Source organism: Maylandia zebra, linkage group LG1 (genome assembly GCF_041146795.1).
Source record: "Maylandia zebra isolate NMK-2024a linkage group LG1, Mzebra_GT3a, whole genome shotgun sequence".
Classification (NCBI taxonomy): domain Eukaryota; kingdom Metazoa; phylum Chordata; class Actinopteri; order Cichliformes; family Cichlidae; genus Maylandia; species Maylandia zebra.
The window spans coordinates 16,453,610-16,477,453 of record NC_135167.1 but is presented as its reverse complement, the minus strand read 5'-3'; the positions used below and the strand labels follow the sequence as shown (position 1 = coordinate 16,477,453).

Sequence of the window (23,844 nt, the reverse complement as noted above, 5' to 3'; positions counted from 1 at the left end):
TCGAATGGCCCTCTGACTCATCTACTCTGTATAATTAAAGTCTATTCAGGGCTCTATACATGCCCTAACTATCCTCCATCATCTGACTGAGCCTTTCAATGGCCACCTGTGAACTCTGAAGGACAGGGACACTTGCCCTCGTAAAATTCATGAGCACCACTACATTCAGCAGCCGGCTAACTTCACTCAATGGCCAACACCACTTTAAACAACTCTGTGTTGACTGTTGGGTGAATCCTTTTTAAATGCAACCATATTCACAGTAGCAAGGGTTAAGTAGCTGCCATGATTAGCTGAAACAAATGCCTGTATAGTGTGCTCGGGGAAGGAAAAAGAAAGAGGATCAAGAGATCCAATTTGTTTTTGTCATTGAGGGATTGCAGACAGTGGAAGTAATTTGAAAAAAAGGCTAAGTGTCCAACTGATCTGGTATTTCTAAGCCTACTACTTTGTGATGCAAACAAATTAATGAGTAAATGATGTAAGCACATTCTTTATGTCCAGAATCTAGAAATGATGGATTTCTAATACCAAGACTGTTGGAGTAAGAATGGGAAAACGAGCTTTTAAAAAAATGTTGACGTTCGAAGAACAACATGATTAAGGGACCAAGTTTCTGCTACTGTATTACTATAGTTATTGCACAATAGCACAGATATGTAAGGCTGACTGCAAATCTTTGAGATTTCACCTGACTGAACAATATGGAATCTTAACACAAGGCCACATCACTACCATTAGTAATGATGTTTTGAGAAAATTTTAGCGACAAAATGAGATGTGTGACCAAAAAGAAGCCAGAAAATGGGTGAAGAATGACATCTTCAATGTAAAATATATTTTGAATTCATCGTTTGTTATCATTGAATGGCCTAAATGCGCAAACTGTTTGCTTGTCAAACTATTTCACAGGAAGATTAAACTGTTAACAAACTTCAAATTACCCGAAAATTAAAGGAGTCTCTGGGTTTTCAAATGTATTAATATTAAAACAGCATAGCACTACATCGGCACTGAGTGGACACATACACACACTCCTCCTCCTGACCCCCCAGGACACTGAGCGGTGAGAGTGTGGGAAAGTTATTTTTAGGACCCATGCAGACTGCCTTCCTGAGTTTGATGCTCCTGCTCCGGATCAACATTCCACCTTTGAACCACACCGACCATAGAGCCGTTTGTGCTCATGATGGCAATTTTAACGTTCTCTGCGGACCAACAGCAGGAAGGACACCGTTTCATTTAAAATGAGAAAGCCACTGCCTTTTGCATTTTTTTGTCCAACGATAATCATGGCAACAGTCTTTCTGTGCAAGTTTAGAAAGAACACGTTTTGAATGCAGAATATCTGTAATATTAAGTGTTTATATCTGGATTAATGCGTTTGAAAGTTCTGAAAGTACAAATTACCAAAATTTACCTCTTTTCAATTTTACATGCAAATTTTAAAACATACCCATTGCAGTTATTTATTCAGAGGTCTCTGAAATTAACCACTGAACATTTTTTATGCTGCTGGATGTATGTTTGTTTGGGGGGGGTTGTTGTTGTATTTTTTAAAATCAGGATTGTGCCTGACTATGAGGAAAAGGAATATCAGAATTTACAGTGGCAAACTTGACACTCTTGCAAAGAGTTTTTAAGACTTGCACGGAAAGTACATAAACCTAAGGCAAAATTAGACAGAGTCTTTAAAAAGATAGGAAATAACAAAAAGTAAATAAAAATGAAGAAGCCAAATATACAGTGAGACTTAGTTTATAAGCACCAGAGGGCCTATAGTTCTCCAGTCACTACCATTATGTTAATACGAGCCCTTTTTGAACAGGCTTACACATACCCTATAGTGCCACAAGACCCCATGGATGCGGGGTGGCATACACGTTATAGCCTTTTTGCCTTTCTCTAATGGGAGCTGAAGACAACTAGGGCTACTTTAATCAGGTCTGAGTCCAATGTGGCCAGTCTAGTCTGATGGGGGCTGAGTGGTCCATGGACCATGTTAAGGGTTCACTGCTCACTGATGAAACAGCTTCACTTCCAGGATGAGTTCAAGCAGACCACACTCTTACTCAATCTGGCAGGAGGAGCACATATGCCTTGTTTTGTTTTGCTTTAATACTGTCTGTTTGAAAGAAAAGTTTTGGCGTTTTGTTGATATGGTATGGAGGGCAGCACATTTGGCTGCCCCAAATATTCTCGCACTGAGCTTTGACTTGGCTACAACAAACACAACTGCTACTGCTTTTTCTCCCTAGGTGCTGGACAATGAAAAAAAATGCTCATTTGGACTGTTTTAACCAGTGTCTTTAGTGATTTTCTGAACCTTGACCTTGCTTGCACAAGCACATCTTTAATAGCTTGGCAGACCACATATAGCACTACAGGGAGTAACATTTCCACTCCCACACATAAAACTCTGCTGATTTGTTGTGGCATTAGTGGAGTGGATTTGGTTGTAGGTTTGTGCTTGTCTTAATTAACACATTTATCAAAGGTCGCTATTTAATAAATACATAAACTTGTGCAGACAACCTGAATCGCACGGATGTCAAGTGCACCCAAAAACAAACAACCCCCCACACCTCTTAAGAAAAAAAAAAAACTTGCACATTTTTGCAATCCACACACACACAAGACTCAGCCACGGTATGAGCTAGGCTTTTCAAAGACACATGCACATTTGCAGAATAGATAAAAACTCTGCTAAATAATAGATAACAATCTGATGTATGTTGAGAATATTGTTCAGCTGAGGGGTGCGATGGCGTGCTACTGACTGGCCTGCACCAAATTGTCTCTCTTGTTTTCATACACGCACAAACCATAAGCACACCTCATTCCCAAATGCAACAGAGGTTGATGTGCACCAAGGGAGGAAGTATAAATAATTCAACTGAAATATTATTCCAAGGGTACCATTCCCATCTGATCGTGATTCCCAAGCCACATGTGGGAATCACAAGCAGGTGTATGGAGTTTTCAGTGTCATTAATAGGTTCAGGAAATCCTGTAAGCCCACTGTTTCAGATTTCTTTTCTTATCCGACGAACCGTCATTATGATCTGCTATTGGAAGTAAATATTAAATGACTGGGTTCAGCTCTTTCTCCATTTCTGTTCTTCTCAGCATTGGCTTTTCTCTGATCTTTAACACTGGGCATTATTGGAGACTTGGGGAGTCTTATATACGATTAGGCATCGAATACAAACAACCATATAAACAAATGTAAAAACAAGGCCCTGAAGCTTGTTCTCTGTCGAATTCATTATGTATTTTACAATTCTTTCTTTCCGTCCCTTTTAGACGGTTTGGTGCCTCTGAGGAAAAGCCCTCATTTTAATTAGACCTGACCTGAGAATCACTTAACTGCTCCTCTCCGCTCATGCCTTCCCCCTCCTCTCCAAGTCTTCGCTCTGTTCCTCACATAGGTCCATTAACACCCTTCCCTTGGCACCCACAGGCTTCAACAGGGGGGCAGACGCAGGCGTTGTCTTAAAGACGTTTTGAGGACATGCCAAGAAACATTAACCTTCTCTATACACCTCCCTCGGACTCTTCAGTTTGTCTTCCCGTTCTTCTCAAGTCTTATTCTTTTCATCACTATCATTATCCTCTTAATATTATTTTCTGCTATCTTGTGGCTTTCCTCCAACGCACGGAAAAGTTAATTACTCACGTTCATGTCATGTGGGATGGAAGGTTTTTGGACAACTTGAGAAGTTTTGGGAGAGAGGAGTTGGTAGTGTCAGAGGTAAATATATAATATAGTGTAAAAAAAGTTCAAATATGGTAGACTCTGCATTTTTAATAGCATTTATATATGGAGATTTAAATAATAGAAAAATCTAATCAAAAACAGATTTAGAGCAGTTCTAACAAGCTTGAAAGTCAATATTTGGTATGACCACATCCATCAACGCAGCTTGAATTCTCTTAGACAAGCTTTTTCTTTAAGTAGTCTTCAGGAATTGTTCTTCAGGCTTCTTGAAGGACATTCAAAACCTCCAACACCAGTGGCTGAAGGGCAGTCCCAAACATAACCGAGCCTCCACCATGTTTTACCATGTTTTACAAACAGCTGTCGACACTCCATGTTCTTCCTCTATCCTGAACTCCTTTACACATAATGACCACAGAAGTCTTTGCTGCATTTTTTGCCATTTCTCAAGGACACGACTTTCAGATACTGTTCGACTGCTGTAGATTTTTTAAATTTATTTTTTGGTCTGCTAGCTCTGTTGTTGTCCACTTGTCCAGTTTCCCAGATTTTTTAAAGGCACACTGCACACCATGCTGAGATATGTCATTTTCAGCTACTAGCTCTTAGAACTTCACCTTGTTGGTGAAAAAATATTATTTCATATGTGTCAAACGATTTTATCTTTGGAATTTTTTGTTGATTCAGCTAAAAAAAAATGGAAACAAATGAAATGTTGACAGGCAGCTAGTAACAATGTGACAAAAGATTCTATTTAAAATGAGTTCTTTGACAAGTTGTCTGTCATGTACGGACAAAACACTGTTTCATCCTTCTAATTCTAGTTAGGTTCCTTTTAGATGCTTGAATAAGTCATAGGTCAACATTAAGAGGCTGAATTAAAAGTATTTATGCTGAAAATAAGTGAAAAAGCAACCAAAGTCCAAAGAAAATCTGAAGCTATCATGTTTTTATTTAATTTAATAACTGTACAGTACTCTGTTTATACTAACCATTATCCTTAATGTAAATATGTAAGAAAAATTGTGTATGTTTCTGTTCTGTGTCCTGTTTGTTGTATATGTGTCTTTCTGGCTGCTGTTACAACCAAATTTCCCCTTGTGGGGCAATTAAAAGATTATTCTATTCTATTCTATTCTATTCTATTATCCTTCAAAGTAAATAGCAGAAATTAATATTAACTGTACCTTGATAGGTGACAGAAATGGTTAAGCCATTTCTAGTTGACCCTGAGGCTGGTTTGGACTGACACCTCAAAAAAGTGGTGTCATACAAATGAACCAGGATGTGCAATATTATTACACGTAAGAAACTGATGTAATCCCTATATTTTATATGACCTTTGTCGTCATGTGTCATCCTTTCTTCACCAGCTTCCTTTCACTGACTCCTTTCTCTTTATAATAATGCAAAATACTCTAAAAATATAACAGTTCTCAATGACATGAAACTTTTCCTATGTATACACTACACCGCCATAGCAAATGACTTGTCAGAGCAACAGACATCTCCGCATAGCATCTCTAATAGAGGACTAATTTGACATAAATCCTTGTCTTATGGCGTATTTGACCCTGTGACCTACCTCTGGCACCCCAGTACCCCACGGGCACACTGCCTGTCAGTTTAAAGGGTCAACCAAAGGTAAAGAGAATGTACTATCTACATTCTTCAGGGCTTCATCCTTAAAGCATCTTCCCTTGTGAAACCACTGACAGAAGCCTGTATTAGCTGAGTGGCTGGGAAAATTCTCACACACATTGCGTGTTTTCAGAAAGTGTCTAACAATTAAGGCGTGTCCGCATTTCCCAATACATATTTGCTTGTGCCATTGCATGAATGTCAATATCTGTATGTGTGTGAGAGCAAGTATTGTTTGTATATGTCTCTCTGAGTATGTGTTAATCTCTTAAACACCTAACACTCCTCTACCTGCTCAGACAGGGCCACGGGTTAATTCTGGCTTCAGGCGTCGTGGCTAATAACTGCTCATCAACCGCAGCTTGAACTCTGAGAAACATCATGAGCTATCGTGGTGACCTTAAAAAAAAGAACCAACAGAATACCGATTGAGGAATGGGGGAATTTATTTGCTAAAACCAAAACCCACCATTTAAAAAATAAAATCAAAACTAATAAATACAAGATCACTTTCTTATAAATAATCCCTGCACTCTGTGAGCTGGCAAACAAACACTTTCCGCATTCCAGAAATGTTAGGGGATATAAACATGAGTCAAACAGCAGTTAAGAAATTAGTTACCAGGACAAATCTATGTGTGGCTGGGGAGACATGCAGCTGCCTGACCGAGCTGGTGAGAAGGTAGCACTGTCAATCATCTGTCACTTTCCACCACCGCATCGCAAATTAATCCAGATAGATGATAAATAGAAAGCTGCTGCATTCAGTGCCTTTCATATATGGAAAATGAGTCAACAGTTGAAAAAGGTACATAGCAACATGGATCTGTTGAAGACTGAGCAGTAGAGAAAATGTTGTATTACGTGGCTCCAGGCAGAAGAGTTGTAGCATGAGTAAATGAGGTGATTAGCAGGGATGGTGTGGGCTGTCACACGTCAGACACCAGGCTTAAAATCCAGTCACCATCTTATGTGTCAATCAGCGGCCCACCGAGGCAGTTAACCAATAGGTCAAACACAGTATACACTGAGCAATGTATGTGTGAGATGCACACCAGTAGACATATATACCCATACTCTGCAACAGTGAAGGAAGAGCACGTGCATTCATACCTTTGTGACATTTCTAACTCAGATGATGTACAAATTAATGACAGCGAATCACAATGCCAGAGAACACAACACAAAGCACATAATAGGGCATTACAATGACTAATATGTGTTTTGGCTGATTTGATGCATGACTGGTGATACAATGTTCTCTGGAAAATTCCCTAACATATAGCAATGTCTCATAGGACTGTGACATTTTATATTAAGTTCGATCTTGTGTCAACAAGTGCATCCATTTTACAATCCTTAAAAAAATCATAGGTGGATATTGCAGAAGTTTTAAGCATATGTTATAAAGACACCGATATGGAAACGATATATATAAATCTTATAAAGTTTGTATCTGTCTTGTGTGAAACTTATATGAAAAGCATACAAGAGTGAAAACAGATATAAGATCCCTTGAAAAATTATATAAATGAAACTTGTATGTTTTGGATACTTCCTAAAAGAATATATGAAAGTAATGAGAAAGTGGCCACTTTCATGAGTGAATCATATAAGCCTTATATGATTCACTATATTAAGTAAGCCAAATCTTATGTAAGTCTTTTATAAGTTTTTACTATTTCTTTTCCAAATGGGCAGCGCAAGAGTATGACTCCCACTCAGCAAAAAACTTCAATAAAGCTCCTTAAACAAGAAAGGCAGACAAAGCTTGGTCTTAACAATGTGCTGCTGGAATATATGACAGGGGATCCAGGCCCCACAGAGCTACTGGGATTCTCTAGGCCTCTGAACTCCTGGCCTGCCCAATACAGAGCCTAATTAAAAGACCATTTAGGATAACTACCTTGACTTTTACAAACATAATAAATCACTGGAGTGGTATGTTGGGGAAATCAGAGAAAGGAGGAGGGATTGGGTCAGACAGAAGAAAGGGTTGGAAGGGCAGTTAAGGCGGGCAAAAAAAATGAGAAAGGATTGACCATAAAGATGGAGGGAAGTTTGGGGGTGGCACAGGCATTTCTCTCCTCCCCTACAAATCCTGGCTGAAACAATAGGAGTCACTAAGAGCCATGGACCAGAGGGTGTGATAAGGTAATGATAATGTAATGAGGACCAATCATGAGGCTGAGCTAAGAGGAGGGCCCCTTAATTTCTCTCTGGAATGGCAGCTCAGTGACAGACTGATTGCTCTGCCCGAGAGTGATCGTGCAAAAGAGAAAGAATATGATCAATCATACATCAAAATGAATGAAGAAAGAGGAAGCCCATACAATCACCTAGGTACACACAGTAAAATAAAATGCAATCCAAGAAAACATTTCCACTCTAAATTCTACATAATTTCTATTATTGATGGCACAGTGGTTGTTGGTATAGGTGGTGTATTGCACTTCATTACATCATTTTGCTCTCTTGTGTATATAATATACTGGATAAAATGTTAGAAACATTCACTAATACTCTAATTAATTTTAAGTCATACATGCAAATGCACTAATGGGTCTTTAGATGTCACACTGGAATTTCAAGCTATCTTACATATTAAGGTAATGTTGCTCCTTATTAGAGTAAGCACGTAATCTGAGAGCTTTTCTTTCTCTCTGCAAACCCTGTTTGTTGCTGTTGCCTCATTCTTGTGGCTGAAAAACAAAAGTACTGAGTGCTAAACTAATGCAGGGTCACATCCTTGGATCAGAGTCATGGCTGGTAACAAATTAATGCAATCCCAACATAAAAACATAGAAAACTACATAATTAACTGTCATAAGCAGCAGAAGCAGTATTGTGTATTTATGATTATAGATGGATTTTTCTCACTTTGTTGCCTCTTGGCATTACACTCAAATAACTGTGGTAGCAACAGAGTGTAATCAATAGCTTCTCCTTTGATTTTGTCACCCAATAGCAGACAAAAGTAAACAAAGGTTGGCAGAGATTCGCCTACGTGAGAGAGTTCTCATCTGCACGAAGCAAATGTAATCTTTCTTAATAAATAATTACTTTGTATCGAAATCGCTTTTGGTTTTAGGTTAATGGCTACAAGGCAAGTTACAATTAAAATAGACCAGGGAGGTAAAATCAGAGCAACTAAAAAATTCAAACATTTTTAAAAAAAGAAAGAAAAACAAAAAAAATCTGATGAGATATCACTTTATACAGGGTTTACAGGGTGTAACCCTTGGAATACCGTCTTTTTAATGAATAGATCCTGGTTACGCTGAGTACCTTTGACAACATACCTCAATACTGAACTGTTTTCTCTTGAGCTTAAAAGCCAGGTCCTTGTGGTCAGGGAGTTGGCTCGCCAGACAGTTCAGGTAAGGTACTTGGCGTACGTGTAGCAGGCCTGTGAAAGGAAGAGGGAGCAGATTAAACCTGAAATACCACACAAAGTAAGAGCTTCCTTTACTTCTTCCTGCCTTACTACTTCATTTATTACAGAGCATGTGTATTTTATTTGACTGTGCCAACAGAAAACCCCATCGTGTTTCTCACACGTGCCATTTTTTATATAAACATAAAATAAGTGACAGAATTTTACAGATTTACTGAGTTACTACCAACTAGCAAAAAATTAACCTTCATTATTAAGCTCAATACCCCTATTTTGGAAGAATGCTGTTCCCCTGCACCTTTCAAGGTAACATTTTAGTATGTAGGCAGTAGCTGTATGAGAAGAGCTAATAAAAAATTGCTAGTGACCCCACGTTGACCTCAGCAAAAACTAATATTAAGTTTGATAAATCCATTCATAAATGCAAGTCTTCATGTCTTTACAGTATTTTAGTAACAGATTATATTTTTGAATGTTTCAAAGTTTTGCAATGGCTTTCAAATGTCTAACTGATCATTATAAGGTGAAGGATTTTTTAAAGTTTGGGGGTTTGTTTTGAAAATTTGCATCTGTACAAGAGGATTAAATTTAAGGCACAAATTAATTGTAAAATTACTAACAACTAAATCTGCAATAGAATATACTGAGTAAATGTCATTGGCAGACTGAAATGAAGAAGTATTTTGTTCACATATCTGCATGTTAGACTTTTCCTATGATTTGGAGTATGAGCGAATGAAAATTTGCCAACTTACACTGGGACATACTAGAACAATAAGGACACAAGACAAAAACGCAAGCTACGGATTCTTACAAAGTTTTGGTGGATTTTTTCCCCCCCACTCTTAGTCCTCAATTAATTCACCCCAGTTTTCTTAAAACTGGTTACATACTGTAAAAGTAGGGAGGTATAAATAAGTGTGAGAGAGAAAAGGAGTGATCGAGGGAGTAATGGAGAAAGGAAGACAGACATAAAAAGTGGGGGATGGTGGGTTCTCTCCTCTGTGCACTTGGGTGATTTCCCCTTGCCTGATTTGCAGTGACAGGCTTCCCAGCATGCTTTGAGCAGCCCTCAACTGCTGCCGCAAACACGCACGCGCCTCCGCACGCACACTCTCACACTCGTACCAGATGCGTTTGCACTCATGAGCACACATCAAAACAATTGTACACGTAAATGTATTTCATAACCCAACCAGAGATTCTCTGGCTGGTTGAACAGGGCAAACATATATTTGAACAAGGTGTGCAAACAATATTAACTGCAAATTAAAAAGAACGTTCTGTTTTGTTTTTGCAAAACAAAATCATTAAAAAAATTATACATCCTCACACTCATGTTGCATGAGCTGAAAAGCCACCTGCCCTCACAATGCAGAGGAATGTGATCACTGCTGGGATGTGTGATCTAAATAAAACATGCTGTTGGATGAAAACAAAATCTGCCATTGAATGTTTTCAATCTCATCCCTTCATCTGTCACAACTAGGGCCGTCTAACACAAGGGGGGGTGGAGGGGGGGGTGAGAGGAAAAGCGCAAGAGCGAGTGGGAGAGTTCGAGAGGCACTGCTAAAAATACCCAACTCGCTTAAACTGACCTTTATGCGTGGAGGGTGTGATAGAGTGACAGAAAAGAGGAAAACATGCCGGAGAAAGAAGGAAAGATGAAACTGTACAGAAAAAGTGATGGTGAGGATGAGGAACGCAAACACAAACTACGGTGCCTGCCCTCCCTTCGTGTTTCCTTATTTCTTTCTCTCCAAGTGTCCCTTACCAGTGTCCTTTCCCCTACTGAAAGCCTTGCCCTCCATTTATTAGCAGAGCATGCTGGCCACGGAGACATTGACCGAGGGATAGAGCGATAGAGGCAGAGAGGAAGAGAGAGTGATGGTGAGAATATCGATTCCCCAGTGTTGGTCTGCTCTGCTCCAGAGCCTCAGGGGTATGGGACTGGGGATGAGAGTGGGCGAGGCAAGAGGGAGAGAGGCTCTGCTGGAGGGGGGAGGCAGGGATGGAGGGTGGGGGCAGTGGGTGCGAGGGAGAGGGGGTACAGCGTGGCAGCTGAATCCCCCCCGGCCTGTCTACTGAGGAGCACGTCTGATTGAGCAGCAGCACACTAACGCGCACTGACAGTCTGGCCTGCAAGGGGGCTGCCCTGCCTCCATCCACAGCCCAGCCTCAGCCTTAATGCACTGCCTGTATGTATGTGTGTGTATTTGATGGAAAAGAGACAGAAAGATAAGCGTGTGTGTTCTTACCATGGTAGTCTTTGTAGAGAGGGTTGGTCTCTCTCTCAGAGCCTTTGAATGATTCTAAGGCTATGGCATTGTCACATAGCCTGGTAATGTTGCCCATTAGAGCCCGGTCCTGTAGGACAGAGACAGACCAAGATTGAGGGAGGGAGGGAGGGAGGGAGGGGGAAAGAGACACAGAACATTAACAGGTAATTAAAAGCCTCCTGACGGGCCATCAGAGTTTCAATTAAATTAGGTCATCATTTCCTGTGACCAGGTCATTTCTGCCCATGGCTTATGTGAATGTGATGAGGGATAGAAGGGAAAGTAGTGATGGGGCAAACAAATGGAGATAAACCTTACGTCATAGATTTGAAAAAAAGAGAGAAAGAAAAGCATGGGAAAATGTGCCACACTGTAAATATTTTATTTCATCAAATGTTTCACGAAAAAGCTTATAGCTGGATAGCTGGTGCACAAACTTAAACCTGCACCCAGCAGGGGAGGACTGGGGAGAAGTTTGAGAAGTAACATAGGCTTGGAGTGGATAGCTCCCCCTACTGGTTTGCTCAGTGACTTGACAATAAAGTGGACAAATTAGGGCTGAATACAGTAGAGAAAAAGAATGAGGAAGGAATATACAAAAGGGTGGAAGCAGAGGGTAAAAGAGTGAAAGGGAGGAAGAGAGAGGGACATTGGGACATAGGGGGAGAGGGAGTCCTGCATTATTAATCCCTTTGCCTCCTGAATCATTCACATCCTTCTCTCTGTGTTGGCTGCCACCGCCTAATGCAGTTTTCATGCCTTCATGTCTTTTCCCCACTCTTTCTTCTTCCTTTTCATTTTTGTCCTACTTTTAAAGTATGCATATCCTACCAGTCAGTACCACCAGCACTTACAGAGAATCTGAAGTCACTCGTGCAGCAATTACAGCCAATTCGAGAGTTTCGATAAGCATTATTCAACACAAAACACTAATGGCACAATATGACTCAGTATCTGAGCAATAGCCCATGAAAAACTTTATCTGTACAAATCTGTTTAGAGGATTATAACTCTTCTGTGTGCACATAAATAGATAGATTAGATTCCTTATCAAGGAGTGATTTGTTTCAAACTTTCCACATAAAGCAGCTCAGTTTAATAGCAACAGGGCAGAATGAGGTCGGTAAGACACGCACATGCGCCTCAGCTTCTTGAGTTTTTAAAGCAATAAAAGAAATGCTCCCCTCTGCTGAATATAATTCTTTATATGTTATTTATAATTAATAAAGGGCTGTAACAAGACTCGTTTGAGTCTTGTAATTAAACTCTATGCTACCTCAATAAATTCAGATTAGGTCAGTGCAAATCCCCTGAAACCCTCAGCTTCAGCGGATGACCACTGTCTGACAGGTCACAGAGAGGGCCCAATGTTCACCTCATGCTGCAACATTACAGCTATTGTTGTTTTCATTTGGCTGTTTGACTCAATGGCATACAACTAATGCCACTGGGTATACATGTCATCAAGTAAACAATCTTATTAATATGATCCCAACTCAGTCTGAGTGAGTTAAAGATGACTTTCTGATGATCAAAAGTTGAACAAAATGAAAATATGAAATATTCTCTTGAAGATATGCAAAGAAATAAAGTCAGTAACAGGAGTTATTTTACAATTGAAAAAACTGCTCTGCTCTTCGGAATTACAAGAATAGGCAAGTGCTATATTCATAGGTAAGACTGCAGCTTATATAAATGGTGTAGAGGCTATGTGGACATCTTTCTGGACGAGCTGCAATATTTACGTCAATCAGGACAACGCGTTAGTCTGAGCACCAGGTGAGTATAGATGAGAGTATAGCTGCATTATGGGGAAGACTGTGAACTTTACATTTGTGTGTGGGATGGGTGTGGTAGCAGGACCAAGTAAGATTGAGGGGAACCGGGCTAAGACGAGCTTAATTAATATTTCAGATGGATTGTAGCACTGGGCTGCTGTGAGTAGGCTTTCAGTGAGTTGTTCAGCTTCCCAAGCTGCTCAATAATGCATTGAGTATTGTAGGCTAGCAGCAGTGGGCTAGCTGGCCAAGACAATAGAGCCTTGGCCAGGTAGCCCATTGCTACTAGTCTAGACAGTTTTCCAAAGGCCATACCTTCTCCATTATAACTATTTAAGAAATGCTCTGGCACAAAGAAACTCTTCTACCATGTCAAACTAATTTCTGTTATCAGTTTGAAATGAGTAGGTTTTACACACCACTGCCTTCAAATGATTAATCACTTTACTGAGTGAATGAAATTCACATTAATTGTATAACTAAATTATATAACTAATAATAAGGTCACATAGCCCTAATTACCTCTATGTTGGCTTAGTTACTGAACACCTGATTCAGTCCAAAATCTCCTCTCCTGTTCTTCCCCAACTCATTCACTTCTCTCCCCAGGGTGGAGGAGGGGGAGGGGACAGATTAAGGGTTTGGAAGCTTGGCCAGAGTGGGACAGGGGGACCGCTCCCACCACAGCTGACATCTGCTAGTTAGCCACTCTACCTTTTTTTGACTAGGCCAAGGCCGCTGTGCAGTGAGCACATATAGGCCTGGAGCCAGAGCAAGTTATGACAACACAGCTGTTCTGTAAGTTACTGACCTATATCTCTGTATAAAAGGCTCAGAAATAACAGTGTTTTCATGCTCATGTGATTGAGTGAGTGAGTAAGAAAGTAGGGTGTTACAGTAAAAGAGTGGGCAGGTTGAAACATTTTGGCAGAAAGTCTCAGATGGCTTTTCTGGTGAGTGTGCTTCTGTGGTTGACTGTCTGGGGGAGGGCTGTGGTTTGCCATATGCCTCAGCAGATGACTCCATCTTCACACTGAGAGGCCAGACTGGACACAGGCGCATGCACGTGGACTCCCCCCAATTGCCTAACCACACCACCCACCTCCTCCCAAGATTTACACTTACAACTCGCAACTGCAAGGACTAATATTAGTAAGATAATAAAATACATACACAGGCTCACACTCTGCTTAAAACTCGAATTTTAAAAACAGCACCATAAACCCCCTCACAGATTCAAAGGCCTTTAAAATAAGTATGCAACTGACTGTGTTTGCTGCAAAAGCATGGCTTCCAGGAAGTGGCCTGAGTAATACCAAGGTGACACTGAACTACAGGGTCAGGAGGATGACACAGTACAAAAGACTTCATACTATGCACTCTACTAATAAAAAAGACATAATCAAATCAAGTTTAGAACATCCCACTGGAGGAAAGAGACACAAGAATAAATGTTTTTGCACGTGATAAAACTACCGACAAACCTCTTTCAAAAAGAGATTCTCAACTATGTTTAACTGTTTACACGTGTCAACCAGTGTTTTACCTGAATAAGATGAGAAGGAACAGTAACTACTGCAACTGACAGTGATGACCTCAGTAAGGCACGCAGTCCATAAAGGAAGGTAGTCAAGGCGTGGTTATGCATGGGGTCGTCGTGGCAACTTAGGTCATCATTCCACAAAGCTGACCCAAGAGAGTGAAGACCAACACGCAAGATATTACGAGACATGGACTATAAGATAAAACAAAAACAAAAGAGAAAAAAAACAGTGTCAGAAACACAGAAAATATTCAAGAAAGAGTCATGCAAATGTGTTTTATTTTACAGTACAGTCGAATGCAATAACACTGCTTCTGAACATTATCTGAGAACCGCTTTTAAATGATTTCAGTAAGCTGCTGTGGTCTTGGGTAGTATTCCCAAACTTTGGAAGAGAGAGAATGGACAGTCTGCTTACCAGCACAGACAATCCGAACACAGTGCCCAAACGTGACTGGACACAACTGCCCAATCACAGAAGCCATCTGACACACGCACAATGGACCTGTCAGACAGGCTTCCAATATGGCCGCCACCCAGAAACTCCAGCACATTCTTGGCACCACAGCGATGCGCTGCAGCCAAGGGGGCCTGGGTAAGGGTGGAGTGCCTTCCCTTGAAACCCCCCCGCCTCACTACAAGAGATCAACGGTAACCCACTCTCATGGGCAAAGAAAAAAAGTGGCCAAACAGTGGTGGGATATATATATCACTGAAACTGAAAGAATGGAGGAGCCTGTCCAAAGTGTGAGAGTTTTTTAGCCTTTAGTACAATTGCCTTTTATTTGGGGTTTCGTAAGGATGGCTCCTAATTACTGAGGTGAGAGCCAAAAGTGATTAACAAAGTCTTGGCCTAAAATCTGCTCACTTTTTGCTTTTGTCCCCCAGTCTCTTCTCTTCTTTATCCCTCCCCCTCTATTTTCTCAACCCTCCCGAAATCTCCTCTGCCCCACTCCCTCCTGCTTCCTCTCCCGACAACATGACCTAAGCTTCATTTGGGTCTGGAGCAGAATCACAGGGATCTTAGAAAAATAAACCCCATTGTTTCTGGGAGATTTTTTTACAGTCAACTCATGTTGACTCATGTTATTCACCACCAGTGCTTCATTTCTATACCTTACTATGCTTAAATATGAGTTTTATGTGCGCTTCCCTTAAGTCACTTTCTTTGTTGAGCAGTCTCTTCAATCATGGGTTTTGTGGGACACAGAATTAGAAATTTATTTCTGATCCAGGAGATTTTTTTTTCTCTTCTTTCTCTTTTTAAGTGCCCTTTCTCACTATCCCTCAGTCATGTCTGTCCCGTCTGTAACAACTGAAAATAAAATAAATAATAACAACAAAGGTTGATCAAATGGACCAATACAGCAAGGCCGTGATGATCCATTTGGCAAAGTAAATCCATTGGGTATCCTTGTTGGTCTTCAGACAACAATTCTGACCGCTAAAGAACCAAATGGGACAGGCAAAAAAAAAGAAAAAAAAGAAGAAATTTATTTCTATGTGCAGCCCAGCAGGGGGGAGCTGTGGTAACATCAGTGTTGCTGTGGCAACATTAGCAAGGGAGGCCAAACTTAACTCCTATAGTTAAGCCTATAGAAAAATCAGGGAACAATGCCAATAAGGTCCAGCCAGAAGCCAGCCATATAGACTACAACAAGCCTGGAACCCCGACCTAATCAGCCAGTGTTTGTGGAGGCTCACACAACTCAACGGAATCCACCAAAAACATGCACAGGGAGATTAATCAACATTGTAATCTGTTATTTACAATTTATATTAAACCATCACAATATGAGCAGTCTCCCAAAAGCAGATAAACGAATCAACATAAAGATGCATACACACTATCATCCATACTGGCCTTTTTTCTGTGTGTGCCCATGTCGCCCTGTGCTAGTCTGCATTCCTGGACTGTGCCAACAGCACATCGGGCGGCCACACTGCTTTAATGATGTCAGCAGTTAATCTGGTGTGTGATTGACAGCGCTTGGGGAGGGAAAGTGGGGGGTAGGGGAGGTAAATCTTGTGCGTGAGTGACAGGGGGGGAGAGGTGGCTCCAGGTGACAAGCAGAGGGGTCACAGAATGTAGGTGAATAAGGCGCGCACATATGTGTGTGTTCATACATGCACATGCACGCACTGGATCACAAATAATAGAGTTTACATGCTTTTGTGTATGAACACTACTTATTAAGTATTGTTTTAAATTAACAGTAGGACATTTAATAAACAAGTATGGAAAGTGAGGTAGATAAGGCCACAAATGCTTCTGGCACTCTGAAGAGAACCGGTGATTATTCCGAAGATTTATGTCAAAGATAAGACACACAGCTGGGAACACACAGGTGAGGTCAACCTGAGCAGGTGAGAAAGAGGTAAACAGGCTCAAGTAGTGGTTGGGGGTCACAGATGCAGATCTAGTATCTCCCTCTGTGCTACTCCAGTGCTTGTAACAAACATTTATATGAACAATAGCTTGTAATTAAAAGTGAGCTTAAGACGTGGTATTTGTAACCTGGTACAGTTTCAGAGTTCAGCATCGTTGCCATACACTTACCATAAACAATAATGCACACGAAACATGGTTTAGGTTATATCACAGAGATTTGGATCACCCAGCACTGATAAGTGTTTCTTTGAACATTTTAAAGGCTGCAACTGGTTGAATGGGCAGAAAGGAGCAAATTTAAAACTGAAGGATCACCTGAAGTGGATCATATTTTTATTCGATTGTTTTGTTTACAGTTTTAGCCAAAAAAGTAAACCCATAGAGTTACATCTTTCTATGTGTATTAGATGTTTTTGTTGAAGGGACGGGCTGCAATAATTGAAAATACAAACTGTAATTGCAAAATCATCCATTTCCAGACTCTCAAATGAAACAGATATAATACTGGTTCTTACCATGGGGGTAGACAAATCAAAGCCTTCTCTGTGTATGACCTCTTGAAGGGACTTCAGCAATGCAGAGTAAGACTCAATCATGCGACTGGAGAGAGCACAGGGTAGGGCAGAAAGAATGGGAACAGTGAAGCAGACACCCAGAAAGAGAACACAAAAGGGTTATTTAATATATGTAAATTGTCACTGAGACTATTTTGATAAAACTGGGCCAAGCCTATCACCGCAGTAGTTTAATCGTCTATGACTGCAGCATGTTCTTCCTGACTGTGCTTTTCTGTAGCCACTGAAGCAGACAGATGATCCATATCAAGAGATCCAATTAATTTATTTGGTTGATTAAATTACAACATGACTGGTTCTCTGTCAGCTCCCTGAGGATCTGATTGTGCCGAGACAGACAGATAGACAGATGAGACGCGCATATGCACAAACATACGCACAGCAAAGATGATACGTGAGAAGGACAGGAGAATTAATGGGTTGATATCTAAAATTAACAGGGAACAGCATTTTGGGTTTAATCAGGGGTAAGATGTGCACCACTGCCAAAGGGCATACAGTGTTATCAGAGCAACATTTAGCAACAATCAAGGGACTTCCGTGTGTCTATAGGATGGCCGACAGGAATGTTAACCCCATCTTTTTACACAAGACCCTCCACTTAAGAACGCCCCACCATTGTAATGACCACTCTGTGGTAACTCACACTGGGCTGCTATGTCAGTTGTCAATTCGACCTGCAGGCTACAAAAGCTGATACACATAGATTGGTCACACGCCAATAGCCATGTATAAAGAACAGTAATACACACTCGTGTTGATTACACTTGGCCAAGTATATCCATGTACTCTATTTCAGTTATTCAACACAACAATGGTGCCTCCTGACCCCGCTGTGGCTAATGATAGAGCTGGCTTGGTGAAAGAGGGACACCTACCCTCCACGGCCTCTCTGCCCATGCCCCAGCTCTGAGGTAGGGGGCTGGGATGGTGTGACATGTAGTTGAGGAGGTTGCTACTGGTTGGCAGCCATTGTGAGAGGCAGCATTGTGTTTTAGCTACCCCTACTGAGCAGCCCTCATTCAGGTACCAAAAAGGTCTAGGTGCTTAGCTACAGGGGCTAGTGCGTCAGCTAATTAGGATCATGCACAGGGAAGCTTCTTTATCTCAGCGTTCCTATTTCAGCAAGGAAAGAAAAGAGGAGAGAACGGGGATGCTTGGTCTTAAACAACAGGATCTGTATCACCTAGAGAGCAATTTGTGCCAATTATGCCTTCAAGTGAAACGAAGCAATTTAACAGCTAGGGTATCAACATGGGGCTTTGGACACGTGCAAGGGGGAGTAGCCTGCTTAGGAGTTTGTGTGGTACATGTGCGTGTGCAATGCACTGTGTATGTGAGCACATGCATGTGTGTTAATACCGGGGCGAGCTTGGGGCACAATGCTGCAGTGCAGGTGTAGTTTCCCGCTGTCAAAATGCCTGTGAGATCTATAACCCATTCAGACACTACAACAGCACCACTATGTCAGGCTTACTCAGATTCATCAGTGGACAAGATTTTTTTTTCTTTTATGTTTTTCCATTAGGCAATGTTGAGTTATAACAGCTAGTGGTGTCCACTTTACCATCCACACTTTTGAAAGTGAATGTTAACAAAATTCAGTGTATTGGGACAGTTGCTCTGCTAAAGAGTCTGTTTGCTGACATAAAAGAAGAGTGATACCATAAAGCCTCCTCCACATCCTCTGTGCTCCAGATTGCTATATTTACCCTGTGTGTGTGTGAGTGTGCCTTCGTGTGCACTTGTGTGTTCAGCAACACTCTTTGAGTAAAGAGCCTGCATGACCTCTGAACCCTAAGTACACTCAATGCAGGAGAAATCAAACAGACGCTGAGCAAACAAGGCCCTTATTTGAATAGACATACGCAACCTTTCCAAGAGCCTGAATGACTTGGGCCAGTGGCACGCTGCTCAGAACAGAAGACAAACCAGCCAGATTTTAATGAATTTGCATCAGTATATTTTTGAAAGTGGACATTTGACTCAAAAGTACAAAACAATGTGGATACTTTTGAGCAGGTATGTAAAAAGCACAAAAAAGCGATTTCAGCCTTACAGATATGACATTTTCGTATTTTGAAGAAAATCAATGAAAAGCATAAACTATTAATGCAAAATTTAGCAAGATGCATGCTTGCTTTGCTGCTATAACTAATGAAAACACATAAACTTGACTGATTTGGGGAATAACAGAAAATTAGGAAATATAATAATCATGTTTCATATAATTAATTCAATAGCAGTGGATCCTAGACTCAAAAAGGGACATATACATGATAAATTATGTTTTGTAAGCCATTAAAAAATATACTGTGTAAAATTATAGACATTAAAAAATGTAATCAAGAAAAGAGAATATAATGATTATTAATCAAATAACAAGGAAAGCAATTATACCTTGCAAGCCTAAAGTTTAATAATTTCCTACAAATCTTAACCAAAGGGAGAAACCTCAGTCCTCTCATACTCTCTTCTTTAATTCATGTGACAGTTACAATACAGTAATGTTACCTTAAAATGATGTTGGTCTGTTTGCATTGTACCTGTATTCTGTGAAAAATGCCATGTTTGCTTACCTGTGTTCTGTGGATGATGTCTTATTTGTATAACCGTGTTTTGTGGGTGGTGTCGTGCTTGTGTGCCTTTGTTCTGTGGATCGTGTCTCATTGGTTTCCATGTGTTCTGTTGATAGTGTCTTGTCCTTTTACCTGTTTGTTGTTGATGACTGGGTGGGATGTTCTGGAAGGTAGAAGCGGTGGCACTTGGCTGCCTGGCGAATTTCTGGCTCCATTGTCTTGGAAACATCATAGTAATGCCCAAATCGGGAAGAAGAGGCCAGGGCACTCTGAAAAGGTCAAAGGGTCAATTTTTGGAAAGTGAAACAATAAAAAATCTAACCCAATTAATTTAAAAACCACTTTCAATAAAATCGGACACCTCTACCTGCTTTGAACTTTTTTAAATAATTGGTGTGTATTTAATGTTTTTCAAATAAGAATAGAACAGTTCACAAGAAAAAAAAACTTATTTGTTTTCCTAATTTGTAAAGAGTTTGTTTTTCCGCTCCATGGTAAAGCAATTGCATTGTTTATGGGTCATTCCTCCACATTCCTACAGCAGAGAAGTTAAATAACCACTATGACCACACTCTTAATCATTTCTTCACATAAATGTCCACTTCTGGCTGTGAAAGCAAACGCATCACGGACGCAGGGAAGGCGGATGTTTTCCTGCAGCTGAAAGAGAGAGTTTTAGCTCTTCTCTCTGAGTGAAACCAGGGATTCTATTGTTAAAGGGGCCCTTAATCTACTCCTAATCTGGATTAGGGCCCCCGGTGTGTCCCTCTCCTGGCGGGACGAGGGGGTCAGGAGGGCAGGGGGGTCAGGAGCTCATCTTCTCTTTGTGAGCTAGGCAACCCGCTTAGCGTTCCATCCCCGCCCTGACGGCCTCACCTTTGATCTGATGTCTTCATCGGGAGAGCAACTCAGTGGGCTATGCCAGGAGAGGTGTGTGTAAGGGGAAAGTAAGCGTTGACTCTGCGGGTGAATTTGGGATGCAAATCCTCTGGTTGGGCTTACTAGTGGTTTGTAAAGACGATTTTACAGGGGAAGGGGGAGAGGTGAGGAAAGGACACAGATATAAAGAAGTTTCCAGGGAGAGAGAAAGAAGGAGAGGATCCCCAGGGACACACTGTGTGCTGTTAATCCACATAGCGATATGGATTATAGAGCAACGGGGGTAGACTGCAGAGAAGTAGAAGGGGAGGGTCACCTCTCCTCAAAGCGGAAGAAAGAGTGTAGGGCTGCCGACCCTAGCAGGGGGAAAGGCAGGGATTTGGGGAAAGACAGAGGCGCAGGTCTGGGTCATAGGGTTGAGCGAGCAGACATGTCAATGCACAGGCTGCAAAGTACTCTTGTTTCCCAGGCTAAGCAGGGGTGCATGCGTGTGTATATGTGTGTATATGCAAGTTGGGGACCAGTGAAAAGCCTACCTATTGCCAGTTAAGTGTGAGTAATCTGGCCCAGCTCTGAAAGGAGAGGCTGAGGCCTCATTCACCCCACAAAGGAGTTTAGAAGCTGATAGATTTAGTGGTTGAGACAATTGCCAAACCACTAAAGACCAGAGTGCCAGTGCAATCCATTGGCAAATCATCATTAACAGAGACACATTTTGAACTTTTAAAAATTAAAAAAAGATTACCTTTACTCCAACACAATAGGAGACATTATATATAATGTATATATCAATCTGACTACCTGCACTTTAGGTAGATTCTGATAGCGCCAGGCAATCTTCATAGCATCCAAATTGTCCTGGGGTTCACAAGACAGCCTGGGCTGTTCCACAGGCTTGTGAATGGCCACATCGTCCAAGATGGGAGCAGGGAGTTCCTGTTCAAAACAGTACATTACACTTCATGTAACTGGTATAAGGGTTACTTATTTCTATTGGTATGGAAATTTTGAGTAGAATATGGGGACTATGGAAAGTCCCAGTGTAAGAAGAACCTGGGCATCAGTTTATTATGATAAAAAAAATTTTTTAAATCCATATAAAAGAATTAAAATAAACAGATACCTGTCATTATTACCAGTGGTGGGTCAAAAACTAGATCCTGAATGATTTAGCATCATAAGTGCCAATGAGTTTCTAATAACATGGTTTTTATAAAAGTTTATGTGCAGGCCAAATATTTTAAACTAAAAACAACTGTAGTGGCAACACAGCAGGATATATAATCATGTGTATTACATTACAAAAAAATAATAATCTAAAGACTGACTCATTGCAGAATTTAATCTCAGTTTCTAAGGCTTAACATAAATACAATGTGGAAAGAGATCCTGATAAGAGACTCAAAACTAAATCTCTCTAGTTAAGTAACAACAATACTACAGTGCATCACAACTTCATTTCTCCTTCTAAGCACTTAACTGCATCTTATGGTAATCCATAAAGAGGAACCTTAACATCAGAAAACTAGAATACTGCAAATGTAGCTGTGAAAACACTAAATGATGTGATATATTCCCATTGGGAGCCCCCCTCTCTTAATAAGTCTTTGATATGTAAAGAGAGGGTGACGCCATGACCCCTCCCACTATCAATCAGTGGGAGAGAGGCCCCCCTCCCTTATGCGGGGTGGCAATCAGCTTCTGGGGCTATGGTGCTCCTCACAAAGTGATACGTCGGGAAACATTTCAACAATGCTATAACCAGGCCACCCTCGACCTCCCAGATACCCCCATTGACCCTGACACATGTTAGCAAAAGCTGTGTGCCTGCACTGTAAAGCAGGTGGGGGTTTATATTATGAGCACAAAAAAATCTATCATATCTGTGTGTGTGTGTGTGTGTGTGTGTGTGTGTGTGTGTATATATATGTATACATATATATATATATATATATATATATATATATATGAATTATACAAACATCCACAAGTACTTTCCAACATTCAAACAAAGTTCTTTTTGTTTGACAGTTGTACGGGAAAATGTTAAAGCAGACATAACAACACAAGGCCACCTTGGCGTCAAAACTCGCAGCTTAGAAAAATAAATCATCCTCTGCAGTACCTCAGTTTCATTTCAAGTTGTTACAGAATGGCTGACACCTCCCCTCATACCTGTAAGATGTCATCAGGGTTATCTTGAGCTGATGCAACAAAAAGTTCATGCCGACACACCACTCCTTCTGCCAGGAAGTACTTGAGGATCATGCGAGAGTAGCTATCAAATCGGTCCTCCTCTAAAAAGAAATATTGATAAAACAAAGACAACAATAATTAGAATTTGATAATAAGTGGAAAAAATCTCTGTTTAATGCCAAACTGTTTAATGCCAAACATTGTTGATATTCTTTCCTTCTTCAACATTCATTCACACATCACAGATCCAGCAGTTCATGACCACATCACAACTGCAAACTGTAATTGATGTAAGGAGCACATTCTGGTTACCTTAGGAGGGACATGAAGTGGCAATCGACATGTCACAGGGACATGTAGTGTGATCTGACTATCAAAGTGGAGATGACATCTTCACCTTTCTTGTTAGGGTCTTAAAACAGTATTTCTATCATTTCGCCACACAGCAGTGGAGGTGAGACAAAGACACCTGCCTTAAGCATTCACCTGGACCCTCCCACTAAATGGAAAGGTACTACAAGTGACAAGAGAAGGCAGAAGTAGGATAAGGTAGGAGCTTCTCTCAAAATGCTTCCTGACACAGGTTCACATGAATCTCTCAGATTTTTGTGTGCATTCAAGTGGCAATGGCATCCTTTCACTATCATTCTCACATCATTTCCATCAGGTGTAGTTAACAGTGTAAAAAGTAAGTTGTGCACGGTGGGCAGATCTCTGCTCTGAGGGGTGACATTAGAGCCACATTAGAGGAGGCATTAAATGGACCGGCACATAATTCTAAACAGCAAACACACTTTCCCAAAAGTAGTCTTTGTTCTTGCGTACAAAGCAGCCACCCGTCCATTCCTCACCCCAAACCAGCAG

The 23,844-nt window shown here is 40.8% G+C and overlaps 1 protein-coding gene across 2 annotated transcripts in view; it reads right to left on the bottom strand.

Annotated features, from left to right (window-relative positions):
- The window catches only part of elp4 (elongator acetyltransferase complex subunit 4), a 57,188-nt gene that overhangs the window by 24,084 nt on the left and 9,260 nt on the right, over window positions 1-23,844 (bottom strand). Inside the window, exons 3-10 of one of the 2 annotated variants that reach the window (XM_076882398.1) lie at window positions 22,960-23,081; window positions 21,586-21,720; window positions 20,038-20,174; window positions 17,267-17,351; window positions 14,363-14,551; window positions 11,018-11,126; window positions 8,665-8,771; window positions 5,699-5,761 (exon numbers count right to left, since the gene is read on the bottom strand). In XM_076882398.1, coding sequence (XP_076738513.1) covers window positions 5,714-5,761; window positions 8,665-8,771; window positions 11,018-11,126; window positions 14,363-14,551; window positions 17,267-17,351; window positions 20,038-20,174; window positions 21,586-21,720; window positions 22,960-23,081 — 932 coding nt within the window. In that variant the 3' untranslated portion in view covers window positions 5,699-5,713. Of the gene's footprint in view, window positions 1-5,698; window positions 5,762-8,664; window positions 8,772-11,017; window positions 11,127-14,362; window positions 14,552-17,266; window positions 17,352-20,037; window positions 20,175-21,585; window positions 21,721-22,959; window positions 23,082-23,844 lie in introns of those variants that run through there. The other variant, XM_004539442.4, reaches the window with a different exon arrangement.